This window comes from Osmerus eperlanus, chromosome 1, assembly GCF_963692335.1.
Source record: "Osmerus eperlanus chromosome 1, fOsmEpe2.1, whole genome shotgun sequence".
NCBI lineage: Eukaryota > Metazoa > Chordata > Actinopteri > Osmeriformes > Osmeridae > Osmerus > Osmerus eperlanus.
The window spans coordinates 8813816-8841349 of NC_085018.1; the positions used below are offsets into that span (position 1 = coordinate 8813816).

Consider the following 27534-nt stretch of genomic DNA (forward strand, 5'->3'; position numbering starts at 1 on the left):
AACTTGTTAGCCACAGTCAATGACGCTACTTACGTCACTAACGTCACGAAAACTCGCGTGACTACCTCTAGCAGAACATTAGTTTAGCAGCTCGTTAACTTCTGGGAGATAGCTAAGCTATAGCTAACTGCTTTACTGCAAGGCAGCTGCAGAAACGCCACAAGCAAAGAGGCCAGGGTGAGGCCAACTATTTACTCATTTTACTTTGTGATATGACACACAATTGTGACGTGTAATGTACAATATAAGCTGATTTTATTAAGGAAGTACATCTACTTTCGGAAACAGTAGTCAACTATGTCACTGAAGTATTAGCATCATGACATTAGCCTCTGTTGCCCGGGCAACACATACTACAGTGGTCTATGATGCATCTGTTTTCAATCGTTAAAATAAACATTCCTCACAAATACATTTTCGTTGTAGGATTTATTATGACATTACATTACAAGTAAACGATTTGTGGGTGAAATTATCATTACCTGTGATTTCAAACCAGTGTTGCTGACTGCAACGCTGTAGCCTACGCGAGACACTACAAAAACATCTAGCTACACAGCTGTTTAGGAAGTCAAACGGCAACAGAACATGTTCGGCACTCCCCTTACTTAAATCAAAAGTCTATCTAACTACTAACCTTAACTTCATTGCCACTGCCTAAACTTTGTCAATCTGTTTATGAAAATAATTAATTTCAGCCTAAACGGTACAACGGAACGTTAAATCCAATTCAACCAACGCAATCGCTACCAAGACGAACACAGCAGTAGTCTAGTACTGTACCGTAGTAGTACAATTTACCGGGGCAGCTTCTCCACACAGGGCTATATCGCACTTGGCGTTGTTACTGACAATGATCGCTACCAGTGAGCTTTTTATGAAAGCGATTTTCCACTAAATAAATGTCAAGCATATTTACGTTTTTGGGGGCATATTTTCAGTTAGCAGATGGTACTGTTTGAATCGCGATTCCATCTTCTACTGCCGGTAACGTCGTAGCATAATCTTCAAAGGGGGTTCTTTATTCATAAATGAATGCAATATGAGTAGTCTAAATGCCTTAAAATATCACGAGAAGGGAAAAACATAAAAGGACGTTTAAGTCATAGAGATTAGGTCAATTTTTACACCGGTCTGCCAAATTTATTAGTTTTGATTCAACGATGAGGCTGCCTCTTGCAGGGGAAATGAGAAGACATCTATTTCATTCTACACTTCACTCGTATTTTCAGTTGTAAATGAGCAGCAAAAAAAAATGCTTTTAAATCTATGTAATCTTTATAAATAATAAGTATGCATTTTTATATAAAATATACAGAAATATCAGTTGTAAAAATGTCATTCAAAAACGGACCCCTGTGCAACCAACGCAAGCAAGCACACCCTACAATTTCCCCAGAAATTGTACCCTCTCTAGTTTCGTATTGTAAGGCTGGGTGTCACCCTGCCCCCACCCGCCTTGCTAGTCATATATTGATAAGTAAGGGTCAAGAAGTGGTCTGATTGGTTGTCCTTGTGTATAAAGGGAAATGTGAAGCATTGTTCTGTGGATTCTTGATCTCCTGAGACCTTCTCCTCAGCTCTGGCTTGTCCTTATAATCATTCTCCTTGCTCTCCTCTTGCTTTCTGTCTCTGATTTACAATAATCATGGTAGAATAGTGAATAGAGTTAACTTTCATTTTGTAACATGTTTGCCTTGTAATTTATTCCATTCATTTGCAATGTTATTAAATGTATATTTAATTTAACCTTACTTCTACCATTCTTGCTTTGATTTAACCCATAGAGTCAAATAACTGTAATTGGGTGTGCTCACGCCTTCGGCGCGCACAACCATTGTTCTCTCACATTTATTATTGGGTGTGCTCACGCCTTCGGCGAGCACAACCATTGTTCTCTCACATATATATTATTATTTTTTATTATTTTCCCACCCCTAAGGATCAATCAATATTTGCGCTACATAGACAACGCCAGTGTCAAAAGGTTCGTGTTATTTGCGATTGCGTTGCTTGTATTTTTATTCAAGTTCCGTTGCACGGTTTAAATTGAAATTACGTTTTGGTGGCAAAAAGTGCCTTTTGTCGCCAAAGGGAATCAGTGCAAGCCCAACGTCACAACGTCAGCACACGTTACCAACGACGCATAACTACGACGTGCATAGATGTAGTAAGACTGTTGCGCACAGTAGGCTACTGGTAGCATCATACCAGAGCCTGTTTCTATATTAGACATTCTCTGATCATACATTTAAGTAATTCAAGACTTGCATGTACAGTAAGTAATTTCACATTAAATAATGTATTTAAACTCAAGCTTGTGTGGTGTGTCGCTGTCTTCAATGCCACAGCCTAAACTTGATGTCAAAAGAAACGTTTTTCATTTCCGGCGCATTCAAACAATCCCCGGCCTTAAGTTTGTCTAGCAACAGCAGCTACAGTAGGCTAGCTTAGCACAGTTTACCGAGGTCAGCTTCTCCACCATGCAGGGCTCTAGTCTAAGATCAAATGGTCGTATTTGGCATTGTTACTGACAATGATCGCTTCCAGCAAACTTCTTTTGAATTAGCCATTTCCCCCTAAATAAATGTCAAGCTTATTTACGTTTTTTTTGGGGGCATATTTTTAGTTAGCAGATGGTACTGTACCGTTTCAATCGCTATTCTATCTAATACTGCCAGTGACAACGTTGTTACTTAGAATAGCTTGTTTCAAGGGGGTTCAGCTTGTTTTCAAAGGTGGTTCTTAATGAATGAATGCAATACGAGTGGGCTAAATGCTTGAAAATATCACTACTGTAGAAGGGAAAAACTTAAGGTGACGTTTAAGTCATATAGGTTAGGTTCATTCTACATAACATTGTCATTTAGCTAGCAGACGCCCGTATCCAGAGCGACTTACAGTAAGTACAGGGACATGCTACACTTCACTTTTTGTATTTTGAATTGTACATGAGCAGCAACAAATGTAGGCTATGCTTTTAAATCTATGCAATCTTCATAAATAATAAGTAGACATTTTTATATAAAATATACAGAAATATCAGTTGTAAAAATTACAGGTAATAAACGGACCCATCTGCAACCGATGCAAGCAAGCACACCCTACAATTTCTCCAGAAATTGTACCCTCTCTAGTTCTATTTGTATTGGCATTATTTGGTTCATGTTAATACACTTAAGTTTCCTTCAAACATACGGGAATAGTTTTGGATGTTTGGCCAATATTAAACCCCCTACAGTATCTATGGGCATTTTCAAGTTAACTGTGCTATGAGCTAGCCAGTGATGTATATGCACTGTCAAATATACACACTAAATTGAATTACACAATCTGAACCACAATGGGAGGATACTCAACTGCGACACAACTACAAGGAAATATGACTTTAGTTCTGTTGTAAAGCTTTCCTCTAGGTGGCGACTGAGACTCACTCAAAGAGACAAAACAGAACCAAATAATCCAAACCAGCCTACATGTGTCAACCTAGGAGGAAAAGTACAGACACACCCATTGCATTCCATAGACCAGATGAAGCAACGGAGAGAGGTTTGTTGTGTTTCAAAGTTTCAGGGGCTTCATTAATACAAACAACTAACTTGACATAAAAGTTTGGTGTCCGTTGCTTGAAAGCAATAGTGTTGGTCGAACAAAGAACATGCATGTGCTGTTTCAACAACATTCGAGGGCAGTTGCATATGAAAGAAAAATGAGTGTTGAGTAAATCAGGTGTGGTGTTTTTAAGTATGTCCTGTAACGTGTGGTGTGTCCAAGTACTGGGTTTGGTAGAACAAGCTGGTAAGATTTTCAGGAGGTGCGCCTAGTATTGTTTGCTGAGCCAACACCCAGACTTCAGTGTAACATTCCGCACTGTAGAGCTACCTAACATTGTCAATTGCGAGCCACAGGTCACAGCAATGGCATGTGTATGTGTGGGTCTGGGAGTGAGAGTGTGTATGTGATTGTGAGAGGTGGCAAAGAGTGAGACGGGTGTGTGAAATGAGAGAAGAGGATGCAAACACGCACTGATTCATCAAGGATTAAGGACATCATTTACCAGGACTGAGCAACTTACCGGGATGTCCTTTTTCACAACATCTGGTTTGCCAGCTGGGCCCTGTAAAAATACGCAAATGTTAGATCAATATCAGGGTTGCATTAAGTCTTAATAACAAGGCGAAAGGTTTCAGCTGACCTTACAGCACAGACAGAGACTTATCCAACAATCATATTTGTAGCTTGACTATCTGCCATCTTGTGTTTTTGCTCCTAGATATTGATCATCATATCTGCAGGATACCTTCATGTTGTGTTGAGCAACAACTATAAAGCTAAGAATTACACTATAGCTGTAGCATTTGGGAGTACCTAATTCATGGCCCATTATGGATTTCCAGGCTTTGCATTTTCATCCACATGCTAACAGAAGTGTGAGGGGAGTGCCTTCCTCCCCTGTGGAAAGCATTGTTCCTAACAGACTGCATCATCACATCTGGGAGTACCCAAGCCTCTGAGGGGTATCGCAACAGTTGGAGAGGAAAAGGAATGGATGAAGACTGAAATTATCATTAAAAGTAGTTTTTCCTGTAAATACAGTTTTGAACAGCTTTTAAAAGGCCATGTCTGATATGTATTAGTTTCTTATTCAATTTTTTTGGGGGGGTATATAGCGGGACACATTATCCCTTACTTCTCATCATGAGAAATATACAGTTAGGTCCATAAATATTTGGACATTGACACAATTTTCATCATTTTAGCTCTGTATACCACCACAATGGATTTGAAATGAAACAATCAAGATGTGCTTTAAGTGCAGACTTTCAGCTTTAATTTCAGGGTATTTACATCCAAATCAGGTGAACGGTGTAGGAATTACAATACATTTTATATGTGGCCCCGCCCTTTTTAAGGGACCAAAAGTAATTGGACAATTGGCTGCTCAGCTGTTCCATGGCCAGGTGTATGTTATTCCCTCATGGGAGTTCGTTATTTCATTGACAAGGAGCAGATAAAAGGTCTAGAGTTCATTTCAAGTATCGTATTTGTGTTTGGAATCTGTTGCTGTCAACTCTCAATATGAAGTCCAAAGAGCTGTCACCATCAGTGAAGCAAGCCATCGTTAGGCTGAAAAATCAAAACAAACCTATCAGAGAGATAGCAAAAACATTAGGTGTGGCTCAATCAACTGTTTGGTACATTCTTAAAAAGAAAGAACGCACTGGTGAGCTCAGAAACACCAAAAGACCCGGAAGACCACGGAAAACAACTGTGGTGGATGACAGAAGAATTCTTTCCCTGGTGAAGAAAAACCCCTTCACAACAGTTGGCCAGATCAAGAACACTCTCCAGGAGGTAGGCGTATCTGTGTCAAAGTCAAAAATTAAGAGAAGACTTCACCAGAGTAAATACAGAGGGTTCACCACAAGATGTAAACCATTGGTGAGTCTCAAAAACAGGAAGACCAGATTAGAGTTTGCCAAAAACAGCTAAAAGAGCCTGTACAGTTCTGGAACAACATCCTATGGACAGATGAGACCAAGATCAACTTGTACCAGAATGATGGGAAGAGAAGAGTATGGAGAAGGGAAGGAACTGCTCATGATCCAAAGCATAACACCTCATCAGTGAAGCACGGTGGAGGTAGTGTTATGGCGTGGGCATGTATGGCTGCCAATGGAACTGGTTCCCTTGTATTTATCGATGATGTGACTGCTGACAAAAGCAGTAGGATGAATTCTGAAGTGTTTCTGGCAATATTATCTGCTCAGATTCAGCCAAATGCTTCAGAACTCATAGGACGGCGCTTCACAGTGCAGATGGACAATGGCCCGAAGCATACTGCGAAAGCAACCAAAAAGTTTTTTAAGGCAAAGAAGTGGAATGTTCTGCAATGGCCAAGTCAATCACTTGACCTAAATCCAATTGAGCATGCATTTCACTTGCTAAAGACAAAACTGAAGGGAAAATGCCCCAAGAACAAGCAGGAACTGAAGACAGTTGCAGTAGAGGCCTGGCAGAGCATCACCAGGGACGAAACCCAGCGTCTGGTGATGTCTATGGGTTCCAGACTTCAGGCTGTCATTGACTGCAAAGGATTTGCAACCAAGTATTAAAAGTGACAATTAGATTTATGATTATGTTAGTTTGTCCAATTATTTTTGGTCCCTTAAAAAGGGGGGGGGCACATATAAAATGTGTTGTAATTCCTACACCGTTCACCTGATTTGGATGTAAATACCCTGAAATTAAAGCTGAAAGTCTGCACTTAAAGCACATCTTGATTGTTTCATTTCAAATCCATTGTGGTTGTATACAGAGCCAAAATGATGAAAATTGTGTCAATGTCCAAATATTTATGGACCTAACTGTAAGGTTTTGCGTGAGAATAGGTTGAAATGCGTGAGTCACACGGCGAATGCGTGAGACTTGTACAATGTATATTTACAGGTTTTACAGTTTGTGCATGCAAAGGTTCAAAATGTGTTTACACATTCCCTTGTCTTCCAAAAGGCATCACATGTGGTCTACTGCAGCCACTGAGTAAGGACGTGATGGTCCAATTCGAATTTGTATGCTTTCAGACTTCCTCTTTGTTGATTAAGACAATCTGGTTAGATCTGTGGGTTCTGTATTTAAGACAGTCATCTTCAACTTCTTGAAGACTTTATTCCCATGCACTAGGCTTGTAGATTTGGAGTTTTGTTCACTATACGAACTCCGGTGGATTTCATTTTCATTGTAACTGACTTTATTAACGATTTGTGTAAATCAGGTGATGAGTATATCACTTTCAAGCCCTCCAATAATACATGGTGATTTGTTTTCCAGAGAGAACACAGAGGGGTTGCCGAACAATGTAAAACAATGCAAAAGCACATTCTTGATTGATAACACTCAAAGAAATGGCAGGCATACAGCATGGCAATGAGGAGTGTGTGTGTGTGTGTGTGTGGGGGGGGATGACCAAGAAACTGACCCTGTTCTCAAATCTGTATCCAGGCGGTAGAGTGTCTTCTCTGACCCCACACAACATGGCATCTTCTGCTGTCAAGCCATGCTGTGATACATGCAGCACACACCGTTAAGCACTCTGCCATGACACATGACACACATGCTGTCTAACAATGAAGAAACACTCATAACCTTACATACTTTCATATGCATGCACACACACACACACACACACACACTTTCACAAACACGCTCAGTAACATACACACACTGGACACATTCACACGTGCTCTACCTCTTTGACCTCAGGACCAGTATATTTGGGTGGGGCTGGGTGGGCGACAGAGTCTAATGATGGCAAAATGGCAGCCAAGGCATCAAAAGGGTCCACTTCAGGTGCCTACACACATGCAGTATATCTCAAAACTCAAGCAGCACTACATCCAGCCATTACTTTTGTAGCATCAGCGCAAGAGTGTAAATTGCAGCATCAGCACAACAGAGCTTTAGACAGAAGAAATATAGGGACTTGGTTACCTCTTTGGATGCCTTCGTTCCTGGGGGCCCAACTTCTACCTGTACCTAGGAACCAGACCAGGACAGTGAATAACGTAGTACTATACATGTTTGTGTACAGTATGTAGTCGTAATACACTGTACACTCAACAAAAAATATCACAACATGTACTGTATAGTGTTGGTCCCATATTTCAGTGGCTGAAATATATATCACAGAAAAGTAGGCACAAAAGCACAGGGTGCTGTTCATTTTAGTAAGCAGGGTGTTTTCCTTTAGAGTGCATGTCCACAACAATCCATGTACATGTCCACAACAATCCTCCTCCAGATTGCTTCACAAAACTCCCTCCTCTGTCAGGAGATAACTTAACACCAAATTGTCAAACCACCTCTACCTTAGTTGTTTTCACATCTGTTTTCCCCTTCACAGAGGCACTCCCATCCACACTGGCAGCTTCAGCGGGCTTTGACACTTTAGCCGGATCAATTTTAGCTGAGTCAACTTTTTTCGCCGGGTCTGGTGCACTCTATAAAACGCAGGATGGTTGACGGCATTAGACCCAACACATTACATGACTCGGAGTGGTCATTTTGTTTGTTCAAGATCATAGTTATTGTATTTCTTCTCCTGCACTCTTGGTTAAGATGAAAGATATGTGGAAAGTCTAAAGCGTACACCTGTGTTTGTTATTTGGATGTGACGGTTTAGCAAACTGATCCACCACTTAGTTTGAAAAGAGAGGGCACTGTTAACAAGAAAATATATGGGCTGAACATGTACAGTAGCTCACCACCCTAAACTGGCAGAGAAGCAAACCTGAAACCTGACAGGAGCAGGTTATTTTTAAAGGCAGAGGTGGTAGAAAAAATTATATGAGTGTGAGCCCAAGTATGACAAGTGATGATGTCCATGAAGTTCTCTGGCAGCAGGAATCGGGAGTCAACAAGTCCCTTTTAAGTGTCTGACACTTCCAAATCAGAAGCAGCCCAAAGTCACCTCAAAAAGGAAGAACAAAAGCGTAACGCCACGTGAAAGTCTGGAAGAGGACGAAGGAAAACGAGAATAAAGAGAATGAAAAAAAATATACAGGAATGGGAAAATGTGTCCAAACTTTTGACTGGTACTGTATATGAAAAAAAAGAAGCTTTGCACCTTCATACCATAGGCATTTTGGACCAAAAGACTTCAAATACAAAGTCACCCAAGAAATTACAGTGGAGTGAGGTCAAAAGATCCAGGGCAGATAAGAGGAAACCCCCAAGTCGGAAACACCCCTCATATCATATTAATACTGCTGTCTCAAGTCTACCTTGACCGTCTGTTTTGGAGAGTCAGTAGGCTTTGGCTTGGTTGTTTCAGCTTTCACGGTTGCGGCCGCTCCTGCTGAGCTGGCTGTTCCAGCCGAGGTGGTGGGAGCTTTGGCCTGAGAGACAGGTGCAGTCTACAACCAAGAACCAACATGTCAGCACTCCAAACTTGTATACAATAAACAGACAGAAGAGCACATTCAAAGCACATCTCAATTCCAATATGTGCAAACACGCGTTCATACGCATTTTACTCATGGAGGTAAGAAGTTAGTCATTTAGTTTGAGGTGGAAGGATTGTCAAAACTCAGCATACGATGTATTTGCCATGAAACACAGATCTATCCGAAGTTCCCCCTCCCTGTTAAGAGAATGGAGAGTACCAAATCTTTGGTGCATTTCTGTAGATCTGTGTTTATAGACAACTTACATCTAGACTTAACAGTCCTTCAGCTGTCACAAAGGGGTCAGGGGAAGAAACATGGAAATCTATATTCAGCACATTCAGCTGGCTATATGTTAATAGGGTTACCTTGAGGATTTCTTTAGGACTGCCTCCGGTCATATCAATAATTGTAGCACCTGCTACCCCGGTGTTAGGAGAGACAAATGAAGTCTACAAACCAAGATGAAGGCGTGGAAAATGTTAAGAGGGTGTGGTTCACAGAATAGACACAGAATAAATGAACTATTCCCTTTGCAAGTGGAGTGTTCACCACATTCCCAAAGGCCACAGCAGAAGGCCATTTTTCTGATGGAATAGCGTGGCAAACAAATGCAAGTGTGTCATAGGTCAAGATGGCAGACTGAAAGTGGAGGTGACTGAGGGAAGCAGTGGAAGATGGGCACGATGAGAAGAACAAACAGACATAAACCTATCATACACCAGGAGCAAAGTGGAGTCAAGAAAGTGAAGGCCAAGACATCTGTTAGACATGCCACCATAAGCCACCACCACTACAAGCACCAGTACTACAGTCTCTTGTTAGACCCAATCTTGTCTTTCTGTCTCTACCTCCGGCTTGACTACGGCAATCCCTTTCTGTGTCACCCCTGCAGAGGTAAACACTTTGACATCACTTCCTGTGGTAGTGCCCGTTGTCGTGGTTACTCCTGGCTTTGTAGCCATGGTTGATGCTGCAGATGTAACAGGTGTCTTCTGTAATATAACAAGTTATTACTAAGTTGTTTACCATTTATATTTAAACACCACTAAATAACATAGCCAAAGTGTTCTGTCTCAAACTCAAAGACAACTAATCAAAAAATATGAGATTTTTTATATTACTCAGTACGTAAACAAACAGTACACAGGACGAAGTAAGCAAACACACGTCTTACAATCAAAACTTACTCTGGGTCTCAGGGATTAAGGGCAGAAGGAGAGATACCCAGAGGTCATCAATCATAGCTCCTGGGGGTGTTGCTTCGATAAATAACTTCTTTAACCCCACTTAAATTAACCTTGTATCGGTATGTGAGACCATAACACATGAGTGGGCCCCTAAAGACCGGTTGTAACCCTGGTCCAGAAAATAAATCTGTCGTTCTTTATATGCTTCCATCTCTGACTTGATCTTAGTGAAAGTAAGTGGAGAAACTAGGTTAAGTCTTTGAATAGGACCATAAGATAGCACTACAAGGGTAACACAAAACTAACATACAAGAACACAGTCAATGAAACCACTTCCTTGTTGACTCCTTGTAGAAAAGAACACAATTAACAGAAATCTCTTTATTACTGTTTTACCTCAAACTATCATAATGTACTCTTACATTGGAGATGTCCTTAACAAAACATGCTATGCTGACAGTATACACCTCATACCGCTTCATAGTACTCATAGCCTCTTTTAGCATACTCTCTCATGTCCAACCAAAACCTAACAATAGTCAAGGCACCAAAATAGGTGACATTCGAAACATGAATATGCCTCCCTGAGGTTGGCATCTCTGCCAAATGTCATTGCTTGGGTTGTGGGCACAGGAAAGAGATCCACTCAAATAGTTGTGAACAAGAAATACCTGCTTGATGGATACATATATTGTGTGAAGACATTGTGCATATAGTTACAATTTATTCAGTGAAAGCAGAGCAGCATTTGGTTTTGTTAGATCAACACAACTTAAAGTATACATTTTCTTCATTGTTTCTTATTTTTAATTGGATGAGCTATTGTATTACACATCAAATACTGGCGGCACACTTAAATCTTAGTGATGTAATGCTACATCAGTAGGTCATTTGCATAGAATGAACATTGTACAACTGTGCACAGTTTTGCTTTTGTAAATTGATTACATTTGCTAAAGCTTTGTTCTTTGACTTGAGAACCAATTAACTAATCAAAGGTTCTGTGAGTAATCAACCATTAACACAAATTTTCAGGAAGTAAAAGGAAGTTAACATGTTACATGTTTTCCTCATCATGATGGTACAATTTGGTATATCAATAAAACATAACAAATATTATGCAATCATTTCCATTCTGAACTTGAACACATCAAACATCAAAGGACGGAAATTACACAAACTATGGCCAGCTCTTCCTACTATTGTTCCAGACCTACAATGATTTTTTTTAAACACGTCCTTTAAAGTTGGGTGTAAACTATCATTGCCTTGAGTGGGAGGAAGCAGAGATGCAACTTAAGGATCCCAACCCTCCATTTACACTTCTTTAAGGTGTTATGGTAATAGAACTCTAAGCACCAATCAACAAAAACAGGAAGTAAATTAGCTATTCAAAACACTGTCTAAAGAAGAGGGTCAGAGGTAAACTACACTGGATGCAAGAATGGACCTTGGGACTTGAACGTGGACAGGATCAAGTTGGAAGAAAATAAAGGAATGCACACATAAAAGAAGGGTGGGATGGAAACTGGACACATTAAGATGTGAGACCTGGAGAACAAGACAAAGGATGCGAAATACAAGATCTGAGAGAGAAGGGGGAACTGTGTGAAGTAGTTTACCATACCTCAAACTGAGCTGGTTTCATGGAGGAGACCTGTGCCGCCGGGGCTGGTGGGGCATGTTTGGGTTGCGACTAGAGGGTACCAGAGAGATGGAGAGAAAAAGAGATCAAGTTGAGTCAAGACAATCACGTATTAGATTTGAGCATTTATTGATACCATGACATGGAAATAGGTTTGACTTTGGCGGAGTGGATGATTCTAAGGGAAGCGCTCCCTGCCTAGTCGATGCGGCACATACAAACATGACATGAGGCAGAGAGCAATAGAGATATAATCCCCCTGATGGATAGACTATACAGACAGCATGGGGGAGAAGGGGATGGTGGCAGCAGCACTGATCATACAACAACCGGGGGTGATTGTGTGCGTATCCGGGCAGCCTTTTAATGCCGTCTTATCAGACATGGCCCAATGGGCTTGTGCTGGCTAACACAGGTGTGGTAATGAGTGGATGACGCGCGCTGCCCGATTGCCATGCCTGAACTAGCATCGCTCATCTATTAAAAACAGCCAATGAAGATAGGTCAAAATATCTCTGAGTATTTGAGATCTTTATGCATGATCTTGGCAAGAAAAGTGGAAGCAAGAAAAGGAATGATACAATCATCATTTATTTTAAAAAGAACTAGTCATGCCACTCAATTTAACAGGTAAATAATCTGCTGACTAAGACTTGGACTCAACTCACACATTTTGCAACACAAAACTGGGAAAAAGAACTAGCATCTCAGCTTCCAACTATCACTAAGCACAAGGTACCCATAGTTGCTAAGCTTCTCTATTGATAAGATACCAGCATTTGCAGTATTTCACTCTATCACCAGCCACAAAGAGAGCAGTCCATGTGTATTGCTAAATGACTGAAACACAGTACATTGAGAGATGGGAAAGTGTGTATCTTTCTATAGAGTTAGCAGTAGTTGGGACAGTGTTTACATTTTTGTTGTTATGTGATAACCAAAAGACTACAGTCAATGCATACACCGAACTATTCCATTTCAGTGTTCAGTCTACATCAACTAGGAGATTCCAAATTCCAGATTTGTGGCATGTATATATGAGAGACAAAAAGACAGACACACCCAGAGAGAGATACATAGAGAGACACGGGAGACAGACACACAGAAACAGACTGACAAACAGAGATAAACTCACACAGAGAGATACAGAGAGAGACATACACACACAGAGAGAGATACAGAGAGAGACATACACACAGAGAGATACAGAGAGAGACATACACAGAGAGAGAAAGATACAGAGAGACATACACACACAGAGATACAGAGAGAGACATACACACAGAGAGAGAGAGATACAGAGAGAGACATACACACACACACACACACAGAGAGAGACATACAGAGAGAGAGAGATACAGAGAGAAACACACACACACACAGAGAGAGAGAGAGCGAGATACAGAGAGACATACACACAGAGAGAGAGAGAGATACAGAGAGAGAGACATACAGAGAGAGAGATACAGAGACATACAGAGAGAGATACAGAGAGAGATACAGAGAGACTTACAAACATAGAGATACAGAGAGAGACATACACACAGAGAGAGAAACAAACAAAACACATATATATATATATGTAGATATATATATACACACAAACAAATAGTTTACATAAGCTTGGTTGTGTTTTGTTTGTTTCTCTCTCTGTGTGTATGTCTCTCTCTGTATCTCTCTCTCTCTATGTTTGTAAGTCTCTCTGTATCTCTCTCTCTCTATGTTTGTAAGTCTCTCTGTATCTCTCTCTGTATGTCTCTGTATCTCTCTCTGTATGTCTCTGTATCTCTCTCTGTATGTCTCTGTATCTCTCTCTGTATGTCTCTCTGTATCTCTGTCTGTATCTCTGTCTGTATCTCTGTCTGTATCTCTGTCTGTATCTCTGTCTGTATCTCTCTCGTCTCTCTCTCTCTCTCTCTCCTCTCTCTCTCTCTCTCTCTCTCTCTCTCTCTCTCTCTCTCTCCGTCTCTCTCTCTCTCTCTCTCTCTTCTCTCTCCTCTCTCTCTCTCTCTCCTCTCTCTCTCTCTCTCTCTCTCTCTCTCTCTCTCTCTCTCTCTCTCTCTCTCTCTCTCTCTCTCTCTCTCTCTCTCTCTCTCTCTCTCTCTCTCTCTCTCTCTCTCTCTCTCTCTCTCTCTCTCTCTCTCTCTCTCTCTCTCTCTCTCTCTCTCTCTCTCTCTCTCTCTCTCTCTCTCTCTCTCTCTCTCTCTCTATATATATATATGTAGATCTACATATATATATAGAGAGAGAGAGATACAGACGTATCATATATATCTACAGAGGCAATGAAGATATATCACTATATGATAGGTGTCCTGTAGACCTGGATAGTATACTCAATTAAAGTATACTATCCAGTACACTAAATCTAAAAAATTACTAATGTCTTGATTGTATCAGTTACCAAAGATGTTTCTTGACTCAACTGCTGAAGGGTTCCTAAAGGACAAAACTCATAAGTTTTCCCATTGTGTAACATTCTAAGAGGGAGGAAGGTGATGACATGACATGTCATAGAAGTCAAATGAGTCAAATAAGTAAATGACCCCTAGGTCAATCCTAATAAAAAATAGTCAATCTCAATTCTAATGGTTTTACAATGTGTCCCACATATTACCAAATTAAATGTTTATAAAAACAAAACAAGGAAAATATTAAAAAGAAAAAGTAATAGACAAAGCCTAAAATACAGAAAGAATTAAGGAGGAATTTCTTGAAATCAGGCCCTGTTCAAAATGGCCTTAGGGTGGAAGTGGGGTGGGGCAAATGAGCAGGCTGAAAGTGCCACTAAAAAAACATGTGTCATGCTGCTCCTGCTTCTTCTGTGTAAATACTGATCGCCGCTAGGCAACGAAACACACACTGTCGCCAAACAAAATGAAGAAAGAGAAGGAAAACCGGTATGGTACAGAGTATGCTTAATTTTACTGGACTCATCTTGATATAAAACCAATCCTACGTGGTTTAGCTTGTTGAGAATGTAAAGAGAGAACATAAAGAGAGACACAGAGAGAGAGAGAGAAATAGAGTAAAGTTAATGTATTAAAGAAGTGACCATTACACAGTGAACCACACATGGTGCATATTTTGGATGTTCGTGCCATTACACAAATAAAACAACACAGATAAACAAAGATGTTCATCACCAAAGTGTGGTCTCATAGCTAACATGACATGGTGTCCACCCCAAATAAAAAAAGAACACACTCCGTCCATAACAGGTTGAGAAAGCACCCAAGGTGAATCACCCAGCCCATTATTTAACCCTTGTGTTATCTTCGGGTCATTCTGACCCATCAGTCATTGTGACCCACCGTCGTATTGCGACAGATTTACCGCATACAAAGACAAAGTGAAGCATTTTCTTTTAACCGTTGGGCTGTCTCAGACCCCCCACATTGCAAAGGTTAAAAGAAAATTATTTTAATTTGTTTTTGTATTGGGTAAAATTGGGTAAACACAACGATGGTTCGTTATGAACCTTTGGGTCATGTGACCCGAAGGCAGCACGAGGGTTAAAACAGCCAACTAAACAGTCAATCCTATGGCATACAGTCCATTAAAAACATTCAATACCATCCTTGATCATTTAAGGCAGTTCCCAAGGGCAGCAAGCATGATGTCATGTAGTGACAACATATTTCCATTGACTCAAGAATATAATGACTCTTTGTCAATAGAGGTTGTCAGAAGAGGATAATGTCAGCCATGTGGTTATCAAACAAATCCTTTGCTACAGTACTTCTGTTCCTCTTATAATAAGCAAGTCATTAACATTAATGATGAAAACAAAGATGTACATCTGCCGTTACTGGGAAATGTAACACAACAGGTCTAGCTGTCACTATTTAACGGGTCATCAATGTTGTTCACTAAACTTTTGAGATTTGCAAAACACACACCCCAGAAATTGCTCCAAAACCATGCAACCAATGGGAAAATTTAGGTTTCTCTATTAAACTGACCATTATCAGGAAACTCTCTCTCTCACACACACACACACACCTTTGCGTTGAGAGTCTCTCTGTAAAGAATGCTATAACTGTCTCCTAACCTGTCTCTCCAATATAATTGCTACATACCAGCATTCCACAAGCAAGTCTTAGTTACCAAGTATGTAAGAGGCTAAACCAAGATGCGACCAACCATGACTGGTCCATGTTTGCAGTCAACAAACTCAAAGTAGACTATTTATTTTGCACTTGCATAGTTTGTACCTGGCTGAATTGAGGTCTGGGACAAGGAATAGGGCGATAGTTACCGCGTGTCTGTTTTACAGGAAGGAAAGAATATTTGTTGCAGGATATTACTTCAAACATATGAACATGATGCATGGCTACACAAGCACAAAAAACAAAGAGAGAAAATCACACACAGGCTACTTCACAATGTATGCAGGTGCACGTAAATAAATGAGTACATTAGGCCTACTGCGTGATGAGGGATTAGGAAAATCCTTTTCATCAAATCATTACTGACTCGGGAAAACGTATTTTGCTGCGACCAACATCTCTAACCTCCAACTAACTATAGGTCCCACTAACCGATAATAATAATCCATTGTTTAGATTGTAAACCAGTGACAGCATATATTAATGCACGAATATATATATTTTTTAAGTTTAGCCGTGAACAATTAAAGTGGCACAGCTTTTGATTATTTTGTTCATCATTCAGAGGGTACAGCACCCAACTGACACAAGTGGACAAAACAAAACATGGTTAACAATGTAGTGAGTGGCTCATTATGACTAACAATCACTCCACCAGATGCGAACATTTTCTAATTTGTCTTTGAATTGAATTTACATGTTAATTAAGTGGATTTGCATGTACGGCTACATTGACTTTGTTTGCTAACTAAAGCAAATTTGTTCATCATTAGAACTCAACAAATCATTGAACGTTTGTTCAGACAGCACAACCGCGCCACATTGACGCAAATGATAGAAAATAATTTTAAAGAAAACTATTTGTTTGAATGAGATTCAAAGAACCGAGTCAACATAGCGATCCGAATTTAACATAAATGTAACAATGCCAAGTTAACATTTGGCCTACACAGCAAAAGCCACAATACAAACTGCACCAACAGACACAGCGGTTCATGAAAACACACAGATCTACTCACATGCTCAGGGGCATGCGCACTTACACGCACACAAAATATACAATAATGTTAAGACACGAACACGCGGGGGGACGCACAAACAGAGCACACACACAACTAGACAAAAATGACCGCGCCTACACGATACACACGTTGTCAATAAACCTAGACTTCGGTTGCCATCCACAGTGTCAACCAGTGAAGAATAGGATTCAGGACTCAGTCCCAGCCATATATATCTATGGTCCCAGCTGCTTTACTTCCCACTATGCTTATCGGGTTGACATTGTTTCCGGGAAATCCGTATGTAAATGTAAGGCATCCACCGGTATCTACGACTAAAACGTGGCACTCCAAACCTTGTCATGGCAAGAGAGCTTAACTACTAGGCTATAGTCCTACCCCACTTTTTCAAACATTTACTTCAAGCAAACATTTGTGGTTTGATATTGTGGTTATTTGTAGCCAACATTTTAAACAGTGGCTGTCTACAACACTGGAAACATTTCGATTTATTTCCGTTTTAATTTGGCCACACCCTTGGAGACATTCTTATCAAATAGGTGTCTAAAAACATCAAAGCTCATCTGAAACTATGCCAGCATGCAGCATTTTACAGGCCATACAGCAGACAAAATATGCCTGGCAAGCTGCTGTCCCATATATACAGAATTTCTAAAAAGCATGGTTGTCATTTGGGAATACAATTATTTTATTTAAGATGAAGTAGGAGCCTAGTCAACAAAATAAGCTGTTTTGATGTCTCTGAGCAGGCAAGCAGAAGCTGACTAATACTGAGCCCCACCCCACCAACTATGAACAGACGATTTGAAATGGGTGGATAAATGCTATAACGCTACCTTTAGTTACAATGTTAAAGAGTTAACCAAATGTGGTATGACATAATGACTGAATAGGTTGTCGTTACATGAAAAAAGGCACAGTAGGTTCTCAGACCGTACATCTAGTACTGGAATGTAACACCAAAATAGATAAAAACAAGGTATTTGCTTGTAGCTAGCTAGAAAGCTAATGCTAGTAGTTTTGTCTATGAAAATAAACAACTGCACCCAGCTTGGAATAGTTGGACAACATGTAACATAACTAGAAATAGAGGTGTACAATTATTGGCTGCATAGTTGATAGATGACTTTCACAAGTAACATGCAAAACTGAGAGTATGTGTGCTTCCAATTTGAATGTGGCTGGAACTAGGTTAACTTGCTACAGTACCCTTTCTGAGTTGCTGTATCATCACTGTACAGCAGCATTCTGATGATATCAAAAATGTTAATTCCTAGACCCCACAGGGTAGCCCCTTTTCATGTGTTAACGATCCTAAATAGCATGTGGAGTAAACCTCCTTGGCGTTAAGTTTGACAAGTTTTAAGAGACTTGGCTTGTTCATGAGGAAAACAGTGCTGATCTCAGCTGACTGACCTACACTGTAGGTCTCAACTGAAAACACAGCACAGCTAATCTGGAGGTCTGCATATGCAAGATAAATCTTAGTAAATACCACAGTCCTTTCTTTCAACTGTTATTTAAAAGACTGGCAGAGTTGCCAATGGAGAGGAAAACTTAAAACGCAGACACAAATACACACACTCGTACATTCAGAAGCTGTATCAATGTACATACCATCAGTTTGTTTGTGCGTGTCCTTTTTATAATAGTATATTCCAAGATGACCTAAAGCAAGATTACCTTAGATTCTCTCTGTAGGAGCACTGAAGTCTATATGTGTCACACACACTCATACATATGCACACGTTCATACACAAATAAAAACACACACACACACCCTGCTCCTCCCACTGGAAGTAACTCAACAAAGCAGTACTGCTCTAGCTCCTCCCTTTCCTCCACTGCGCAATGAAGCAGCCAGGACACGATTGGCCGGAAAGAGGCTCTGTGACCACCTCCTTCTCATTGCTAGCCAAGAAAAATCAACAAGACCAGTCAGTTTCCATGTGTGAAGGAAACTTTAGGCTGGGCTTTAGAGAATACATGTGGGCAGGGAGAAGTTATGACGCTAGAACACTGGCATAGGACAAAGGGAGCGTGGTTGTAGACTTTCTACGGGACGTGCCGGCCAGTCGGCCAAAGATATCGATTTGATTGATTGATTTGTCTGGGGAGGTTTACAAACGCATGGCTGGGCAGAAGCTGATCTTCTTCTGCAGGCCTGTTTGGCAGGGCTCGGGCGTGTCTGAGAGACTCACTGCTTAGGAATGTGGGCCGCAGAGCAACTCAGTGAGACAACAGTGCAAGGAAAGAAGGAGAGAGATTGATGCAGACGGTATAAAAGAGAAAGCGTCATTCTGCCTCTAGCCCAAACCACACCCTTTATAGAAAGAAGGAGAGTTAGATGGAGGTTGAGGAAGGAGAGTGATGAGAGAGGGAGGGCGGTAGTGGAAAAAAGAGAGCAAAGAGAAAGAGATAAAGGGAGCAAGGAGAGAGGGAGGAAATGAAAGAGACTAAAACAGAGCAACTATGCGCCTGGAAATACAAGCTTCGGCATGTTTTCTCTCCACCAAAATAGTTTTCAAAGCAGAAAAATAAGTGCCAAAATGTAGCTTGATGATTCTAATTGGGGAGGTTACTGAGGTTTTGGCATACCTGTATACATGATGGACACAAGGCTTCAATTAAACAGATTTATTAAAATCTCTATTTAAAATGGTTTCATGCCTAGAATAAATTCAAACTGGTTTGACTCAGATGGTGTTTTCACAATATGAAAAGATAGTATATCTCTGACATTAAAGAGAAGGAATTTCATCCTAGAAATAGAAAATGTGCACCCCCTACTGTTGAAAAGTAGGGGGTGCTGTAGCATTTAAAAAAAGTTGTTGGAATGTCCAAATGAGCATTCTTGTAAGCCTGGGTCAATTACCATATGCAATTAATGGGTTAACTTGTTTTCTTTTACCCAGTGCAATAACAACCAGTAGTATTTCCTGTGAGGCATATCAAATGCACCTTATCACAAATTCCTTGCACTATATCTGATTGTTCCAGGCCTGTAATGTATAATTTTACACTTCTCTGCTTCTCCCAAACAATGCTTTACCTCTTAAATTTCCAATGTAACTAAAACTCATTGATGAGTGGCAAATGGTAATCCATACTTTTCCAGTTCAAGTCATTAAACCTAATTTAATGTATTACCTTATAGTCTAACTTCATTTGAGAATACCATTTTCAGATCTTTAGAATCGGAATACACCACAAAGGTCAGACTGCTGACTAACTACATTTCACATTGACAGTTTACCACCTTTAGAACATGCTGCATCAGAACATGGGTGTAATCACACTGGGAGAACTTGTTTTGTGTGGTACGTTTTGCACTGAGACATTTAAAACCATGAGAGGGTACATTAGCAAAACTCATGCTGTGAACTAATTAATATCCTGAAAAGGAGAATACCGGTGAGAGACAAGGTGAGACATGGTTTGTATCTTTGCCTGGTAGCTCACATCCCTCCCTTTTTCTGACAACTGGATAACACAGTAAAAGAACACACAGATAAAGTAATGCTTCCTCAAATGAATTATAAAAAAACAACTGTTAATCTGGAAATTCTTTGACATTCGCCAAACATGAACTAAGCTTTGTTAACAGTGCATTTAATGGTTGTCCACTACTGTGGGAGAGTTACTTGTCCACTAAAGTGAGAGAGTTATAAAGTCATATTAATGGACTTGTGGAATGTGACCCGCAAGTTGTCTCTCCAGAATGGTTCCTGCATTCCTCCAACCAAAATCGCATTCATCAAAAATATCCTAAAAAGGCAAACCACAGTAACCAATGGTTCCTTCACATTTGCTATTTGGTAACTCTTATCTCTCCTGACAACATCGATCTAAACCAGAGCCAGAGCTAAGCCGTGCTCCACCCATCCCAGGGGAACAGACCAATCCAATGTCTGGCCTCGAGGTTGGAACAAACCAGTCCTGGTGGGATGGTTCTGATAAGAAGTGGCATTTTTGAGGTTTTATGAGGCAAGCGTAAATTATTGTACTCCTAAAGATGAACTTTGATGCGGCAATAGCTTATTGAGTGTCTTTAAAACAATCAACCATATTGTACTCTTGACAACTTGATTAATCCATAATGTCAATGTTCCTAGCCTTTGTCTGACAGCAAATGCTTATGCAAGGGATTCTGATTCAGGTGTGGTTTAGAATAGTAAGTAAGTATAGTAAGTATCCAATTAGGATAAAAAATACAGTGTGTATGTGTGTGTGTGTGTGTGGGGGGGGGGGAGGGCTTCAGAACATTTGTGCCTCATGACAAACTTATTGAGATTCATTTGAAATGAATTGGTTAAAAAGAAGAACAGACTCTGCCTAGCACTAGAAGGCTGAGCTTGCCCAAACAATGGAAACAAGTTGCCATCAGCTAAATGTTGGTACAAGAATCATGGCATGTACAAGGGGTTTGATGCATTGTAAATAATAACTAGAGAGGGTACAATTTCTGGGGAAATTGTAGGGTGTGCTTGCTTGCGTCGGTTGCACAGGGGTCCGTTTTTGAATGACATTTTTAAAACTGATATTTCTGTATATTTTATATAAAAATGCATACTTATTATTTATAAAGATTACATAGATTTAAAAGCATTTTTTTTTTGCTGCTCATTTACAACTGAAAATACGAGTGAAGTGTAGAATGAAATAGATCTTCTCATTTCCCCTGCAAAAGGCATCCTCATCGTTGAATCAAAACGAATACATTTCGCAGACCGGTGTAAAAATTGACCTAATCTCTATGACGTAAACGTCCTTTTAAGTTTTTCCCTTCTCGTGATATTTTAAGGCATTTAGCCTACTCATATTGCATTCATTCATGAATAAAGAACCCCCTTTGAAGATTATTCTACGTTACCGGCAGTAGAAGATTGAATCGCGATTCAAACAGTACCATCTTCTAACTGAAAATATGCCCCCAAAAACGTAAATAAGCTTGACATTTATTTAGTGGAAAATCGCTTTCATAAAAAGCTCACTGGTAGCGATCATTGTCAGTAACAACGCAAAGTGCGATATAGCCCTGTGTGGAGAAGCTGCCCCGGTAAATTGTACTACTTCAGTACAGTAGACTACTGCTGTGTTCGTCTTGGTAGCGATTGCGTTGGTTGAATTGGATTTAACGTTCCGTTGTACGGTTTAGGCTGAAATTAATTATTTTCACGAACAGATTGACAAAGTTTAGGCTGTGGCAATGAAGTTAAGGTTAGCAGTTAGATAGACTTTTGATTTAAGTAAGGGGAGTGCCGAACATGTTCTGTCGCCGTTTGACTTCCTACAGCTGTGTAGATGTTTTTGTAGTGTCTCGCGTAGGCCACAGCGTTGCAGTGAGCAACACTGGTTTGAAACCACAGGTAATGATAATTTCACCCACAAATCCTTTACTTGTAATGTAATGTCATAATAAATCCTACAACGAAAATGTATTTGTGAGGAATGTTTATTTTAAAGATTGAAAACAGATGCATCATAGACCACTGTAGTATGTGTTGCCCGGGCAACAGAGGTTAATGTCATGATGCTAATGCTTCAGTGAAATAGTAGACTACCGTTTCCAAAAGTAGATGTGGGCCTACTTCCTTAATAATATCAGCTAATATTGTACATTACATTTTATAATTGTGTTTCACATCACAAAGTAAAATGAGTAAATAGTTATCACCATGGCCTCTTTGCTTGTGGCGTTTCTGCAGCTGCCTTGCAGTAAAGCTATAGTTAGCCTAGCTATCCCCCAAGTTAACAGACGTGAAACGAATGTTCTGCTACAGGTAGTCACGCGTGTTTTCGTGACGTTAGTGACGTAGTGACGTTAGTAACGTCAGTGACTGTGGCTAGCAAATTAGCCACCGTTAGCTTCACTTTTCACCACAAAAACGCAATTTCTACTTAAACCATGCAACGGAACTTAAATAAAAATACAACCAACGTAATCGCTACCAAGACGAACCCTTTGACACCGCCGTTGTGTATGTAGTCCAAATATTGACTGATCCTTAGGGGGGTGAAAATAAACAATAATAAATAATATATATGTGAGAGAACAAAGGTTGTGCCCTTGCCGAAGGCAAAGCACACCCAACTATCTACCTGGCTTAATGACCACCGTAAATACACACACAGTCATGAGGTCATGTAGGCCCTTACTTTGAAGAACAAGCATGCACACACACATACACATTTACTGTACTAATTCTGTCTCACTGAGGGCCTCGTACGCAGTGGCGGCTGGGAAGCCCCCGCAGCCCCCGAAAGGCGGGGGGGCCCCCCACTTCCTAAGGGCCCCGCCCTGCATATCAAAAAACAGACTGGGCCTATATAAAAATATATATATATATATAAAAAACAAGGAAAACTCTTTGAGGGCGCTCATTGAGAGCCCCAAGTTTCAACTGCCAGGTAAAGGAATTCCGTAATGTAGGCAACGTAACAGATCTAAATAGGCTAAATAGTCTAAAAATCCCTGAATCTGGCAACAATGGCTTTTGCGTATCTTACGTGCCTTTTGGGCCATTACGCCTATTGAATGCGCACATTTCAAAAATACTAATCATTAGGCTACGTGCTAGATGACGGTAGAGACATGAGTAAAAGAAAATATGCACGCGGTGCTCAAAAGCGCAATAACTGTTGTCTGAACAAGCTCGAGCAAAACACCCGAAGATTACACACTTATTTAGACCAGCCAGAGAATAATATTATCAACATCTCCAGACGAAACACTACCGCAGCCGCAGGTAGCTAGCAGCAGCACGTCTTCACCAGCAACCAACAATAAATATACTTGCTTAGCCTACTTATTGGCAAGAATAAATGTTTTCCTTTCCTCCATTGATTGTGTGTTATTTCGGCGATGCTATCCTTGGTGCTGAACTATCAGAAGGCTAGTGCTGTCTTTGGTTTAAACAATGACAAATGTGTGGCGGCCTGCGGAAACCCTTCACATCGTGAACATTTGGGTCTTTCTGGGTATTATACATATTTGGAAACTACAAACTATCCTGAATACAAATCTGTTTAAATAACTCAGATATCTTTATCACAACTGAAGTTACATAATTTTAAAGTTGACCTGTGTCAATAAAGTGATAAGCGAGAAAATTGCATTCCACTCCGTTTCATTCTAATTCTGTGGCGAATATGGAAAGGAAATCCTTTTGTTCGTAATCACGTTGTGAATGTAAATGTCAGTTTAAGTATAGGCTACATTAATAACTTCTCAGCAAGTTATTTTTTGAAGTTTAACAGCCTGACTTCATTGATCAGTTGTTTGGGGCTGCTGCAGCACTCAAAAGAGCAAGCAAACTGAGCATTTGATTTGAAATGGCTTGGAAATCTTGCTATAGCTGACATGTCCAAAAAACGTTGAAATTAACAGTTTTTCAGAAGCTATACTTTTTGTACATTACAATTAAGTTTACGGTGTTAACTATAGAAAACAGAAAAAAAAAATCGATCTTTTATGGCTTATAGCCAACAATGAGCGGCCGCGACATCCGACGGGTTTCTGCAGGACGCCACACAAATAGGCTGCTATTATGATTTTATTATTTTTAAACTTTTTTATTTCTCTCACATTGGTGAATATATGCTATATTTAAAGGTAGACAGCAATGTATAAGATAGTATGGAGATACATTTTGAGTGGATTTAGGGGAGGGGCCTCGAGCTCCGACTTTGCGGGGGACTCTGCAAAGTCCCGGCCGCCACTGCTCGTACGTAGAGGCCCCCTTGCAAACGTAGCGTTATTAGCGCCATGGCCAACCAGCAGATTGCGCACGCTGTGATACTTCAGTTTACGTCGTATTTACGAAACCTGCAGTTGATCGGGTAATCAGCGCCTTTCTCCGCCCACTATACCGTAAATTGCGAGCATTTAAACGTGCAATTGAATGGGCCTCCTTCGCTCTTTCTATCACAGAGAGAAAGTCACCAAAGTCAAAAACAAAAGATTTAGTGATAACGAAATTGATGTGCTTGTTCATTAGGTAACAGCGAATTTAAATAGTATACAAGGCCGGAATTCCATAGCCTGGCTCTGCCCTCCTACGTACTTCCGCTCAATTTTGATTTTGCATCTGTACTAGGTCTGGCCATGAGGTAAGTAAGTCAAATGTCTCCGGTTAATTTTCTACCGGCCAATCAGCGAATAGAGAGAGTGGCTGTCGTGCGCTAGTTTGTGTTGTAGTTCCGTAATGGCGGCGGAGAAAGATGCGAGCGAAGCCATTCGGTCCGTTGTGGCAACGCTGCCGAATATCCATAAGCTAAAGCCAGAGCAAGAACAAGTTTTGCTGAGTTTTGTTGGTGGCCATGATGTTGTAGCCCCCCTCCCCACGGGGTTCGGGAACAGTTAGATTTTCCAGCTACGGCAGCTAGCTCTGTTACAGTAGTGGTGAAGGAATTGGCTAAGGCGAACGCTAGCGATTGGTTATGGCAGATCAGAGTGGCTCTGGGCAGATCCAATAGTTTTAAACTTCAACAGAGTACCCGCCTACAAGGAAGTCAACGCTTGTCAATGGAGTGAGGCCAGACTCTCTGTACAAATGAAATGTACGAGTCTGGTTAGGACCAGGCTAGGTCCAGGTTCAGATCGTCTCCTCGGCCTATGTCTTCGTCTTGCTCGGATTACTGCTGTCATTTCACCAGGAGGCATATGCGAGGGAACCCGTTTGCATCCAGGTTTACACCTGCTTTTAAGAGGCGCAGAATTTTCACCGCAAAATAGAGGTGCACTTTCACGGGCGGTTTCTGTACATACCGCAGAATACATAATTAGGCGCACTTTACGCATCCCCTCCCATCTCTTTATGGGAAACTCCCACTTTCCCCTTGACCCTCCCGTGAATGCATATGACACGGAAAAGCGCAATTTGCCATTTTCAGTTCCCGCGACAGGCAGTCTGTGCTTTTACCTCAGTGTGGCATGTTTGTATATACCTCGCCATGCTTTTACACACAAATTGTGAAACTAATACGCCTGAAGTGGGCGCAAAAGCGTTAGTACATGAGGGCCTCAGTCTCTCCGAAGTACACAGTGTGTGCACCCAATCCCCCACTCTTTCTCTCATTGACCCCCTCATCCGTTTCAAGTTTTATTGTCAGGTGCACAGAACACCACAAGGTCAGACTGGGCACTGAAATTCTTGGGACAAGACAACGCAAGCAACCTAGCATAACATATAAGTACTAAGAACATATTACATCTATGATAAGCTCAAATAAAATAGATTTTTTTTTTTATAATAGTAATAAACATCCTAATATACAAAAAAAGTATGCAATATACAATAATACACACTATACACTAATACACATAATTACCTATACTAACCTTATAGACCTATACTAACCTAAAACAAGACCTATACTAGCCTAAGACAAGACCTATACTAACCTGAGCAACTCTGCAAAATCGACAAAAAAATCAACAACTTACAAACACGAACAAAATGCTAGGTAATAGCGGAGCTCTCGTTAGTGCGGCCATACTGCAGGTGTACCGGAACCGGATCCGTCCTCTCTTTTCACCTGTACGGCCATTTCCTCTTTTTCTCTCTCTCTTCTCACTTCTTTATCCCGCCATCAGTTTCTTTCTCCATCACTTCCAATCCTCTCTGACTTACTTTCCACTCTCTTTATCCACCCCATCTTGCTCACTTTCCAAACATTTCACCCCCCACACACACACATGCACACACACAAACACGTTATTTCTCTATCCCGCTCCTCGCTCTCTTTCTGCTAACTGTGGTTATCCTTTACTTAGCTAAGTGCTCTGTATCGTCCAAACTGCTATATTTAGCACTGTACATTCTAGGTAGTTTGTTTGTCCTCGCTTCCTGTCTCACACGCAAAGTCCAGACCTTTTGACCAAAATCGAATCGCTATCGAAATGTTTTGGGCATTCACATTTCCAAGGCCTTTTACCATCAAATACCGCTTGCCAGCACTAGGAGGATATTTGATAACATTTAGCAAACATAGTTGGATTGTAGTCCATCCCCTGGTAATACTAGGCCTGGGTCTTTTTGTTTTGTTTTGTGGAGCTCTGGTTCATATCATTGCCTATTTCTCCAGGAGTGTGTGACAGCGTAGGGTATTTCCTATCTGCCCCAGAAAGTCCTAGCGATTTTTACACTATCTGGACAGTCAACCGTGCCATTATCCAAGAGATTAGAAGAAAACTATTTTGAAAACCAAACTGTGTGCTGTGTTCAACGCCCTGCTAGTGAGAACACATTCTCAGGTGAAACCTGGAGGTCTGGCAAGCTCCCAACAGTGCTTTTATATAACTACTTGTGATGAGAATGTGTTGTGATTAGTATGTTGGAATGGCATCAGCTGGAAGAGCAGAGCCAAATTGACAGTTGAGGGAGAAATCTAACAACTAACCACTTTTTACCTGTCGCACAAACACATGCAATGACACATTGATACACAATTGCTATTTTATGTTGAGAGAAAAATAATAAGTAGATAGAGTGGAATATTTCTGTGCTGTGCAAAAGCTTACACAAACACTCAAAGTGACTCTCAAAAGAAATGTGTCCTAAACTGTAAATAATATATTTCCATACACTCATATGAAAATGAGTGTAGATACGAAAT

General features: G+C 40.6%; 1 protein-coding gene across 27 annotated transcripts in view; it reads right to left on the reverse strand.

Moving 5' to 3' along the window:
• Nucleotides 1-27534, reverse strand: part of cast (calpastatin) — a 48425-nt gene that overhangs the window by 11943 nt on the left and 8948 nt on the right. For 6 of the 27 annotated variants that reach the window (XM_062457187.1, XM_062457196.1, XM_062457209.1 and 3 more), the window contains 9 exons: nucleotides 11763-11831; nucleotides 9797-9940; nucleotides 9314-9397; nucleotides 8784-8915; nucleotides 7869-8000; nucleotides 7492-7536; nucleotides 7250-7354; nucleotides 6980-7060; nucleotides 4076-4117 (listed from right to left, as the gene is read on the reverse strand). In XM_062457187.1, coding sequence (XP_062313171.1) covers nucleotides 4076-4117; nucleotides 6980-7060; nucleotides 7250-7354; nucleotides 7492-7536; nucleotides 7869-8000; nucleotides 8784-8915; nucleotides 9314-9397; nucleotides 9797-9940; nucleotides 11763-11831 — 834 coding nt within the window. Of the gene's footprint in view, nucleotides 1-4075; nucleotides 4118-6979; nucleotides 7061-7249; nucleotides 7355-7491; nucleotides 7537-7868; nucleotides 8001-8783; nucleotides 8916-9313; nucleotides 9398-9796; nucleotides 9941-11762; nucleotides 11832-15997; nucleotides 16049-18531; nucleotides 18681-27534 lie in introns of those variants that run through there. The other 21 variants (XM_062457239.1, XM_062457249.1, XM_062457257.1 and 18 more) reach the window with 15 other exon arrangements.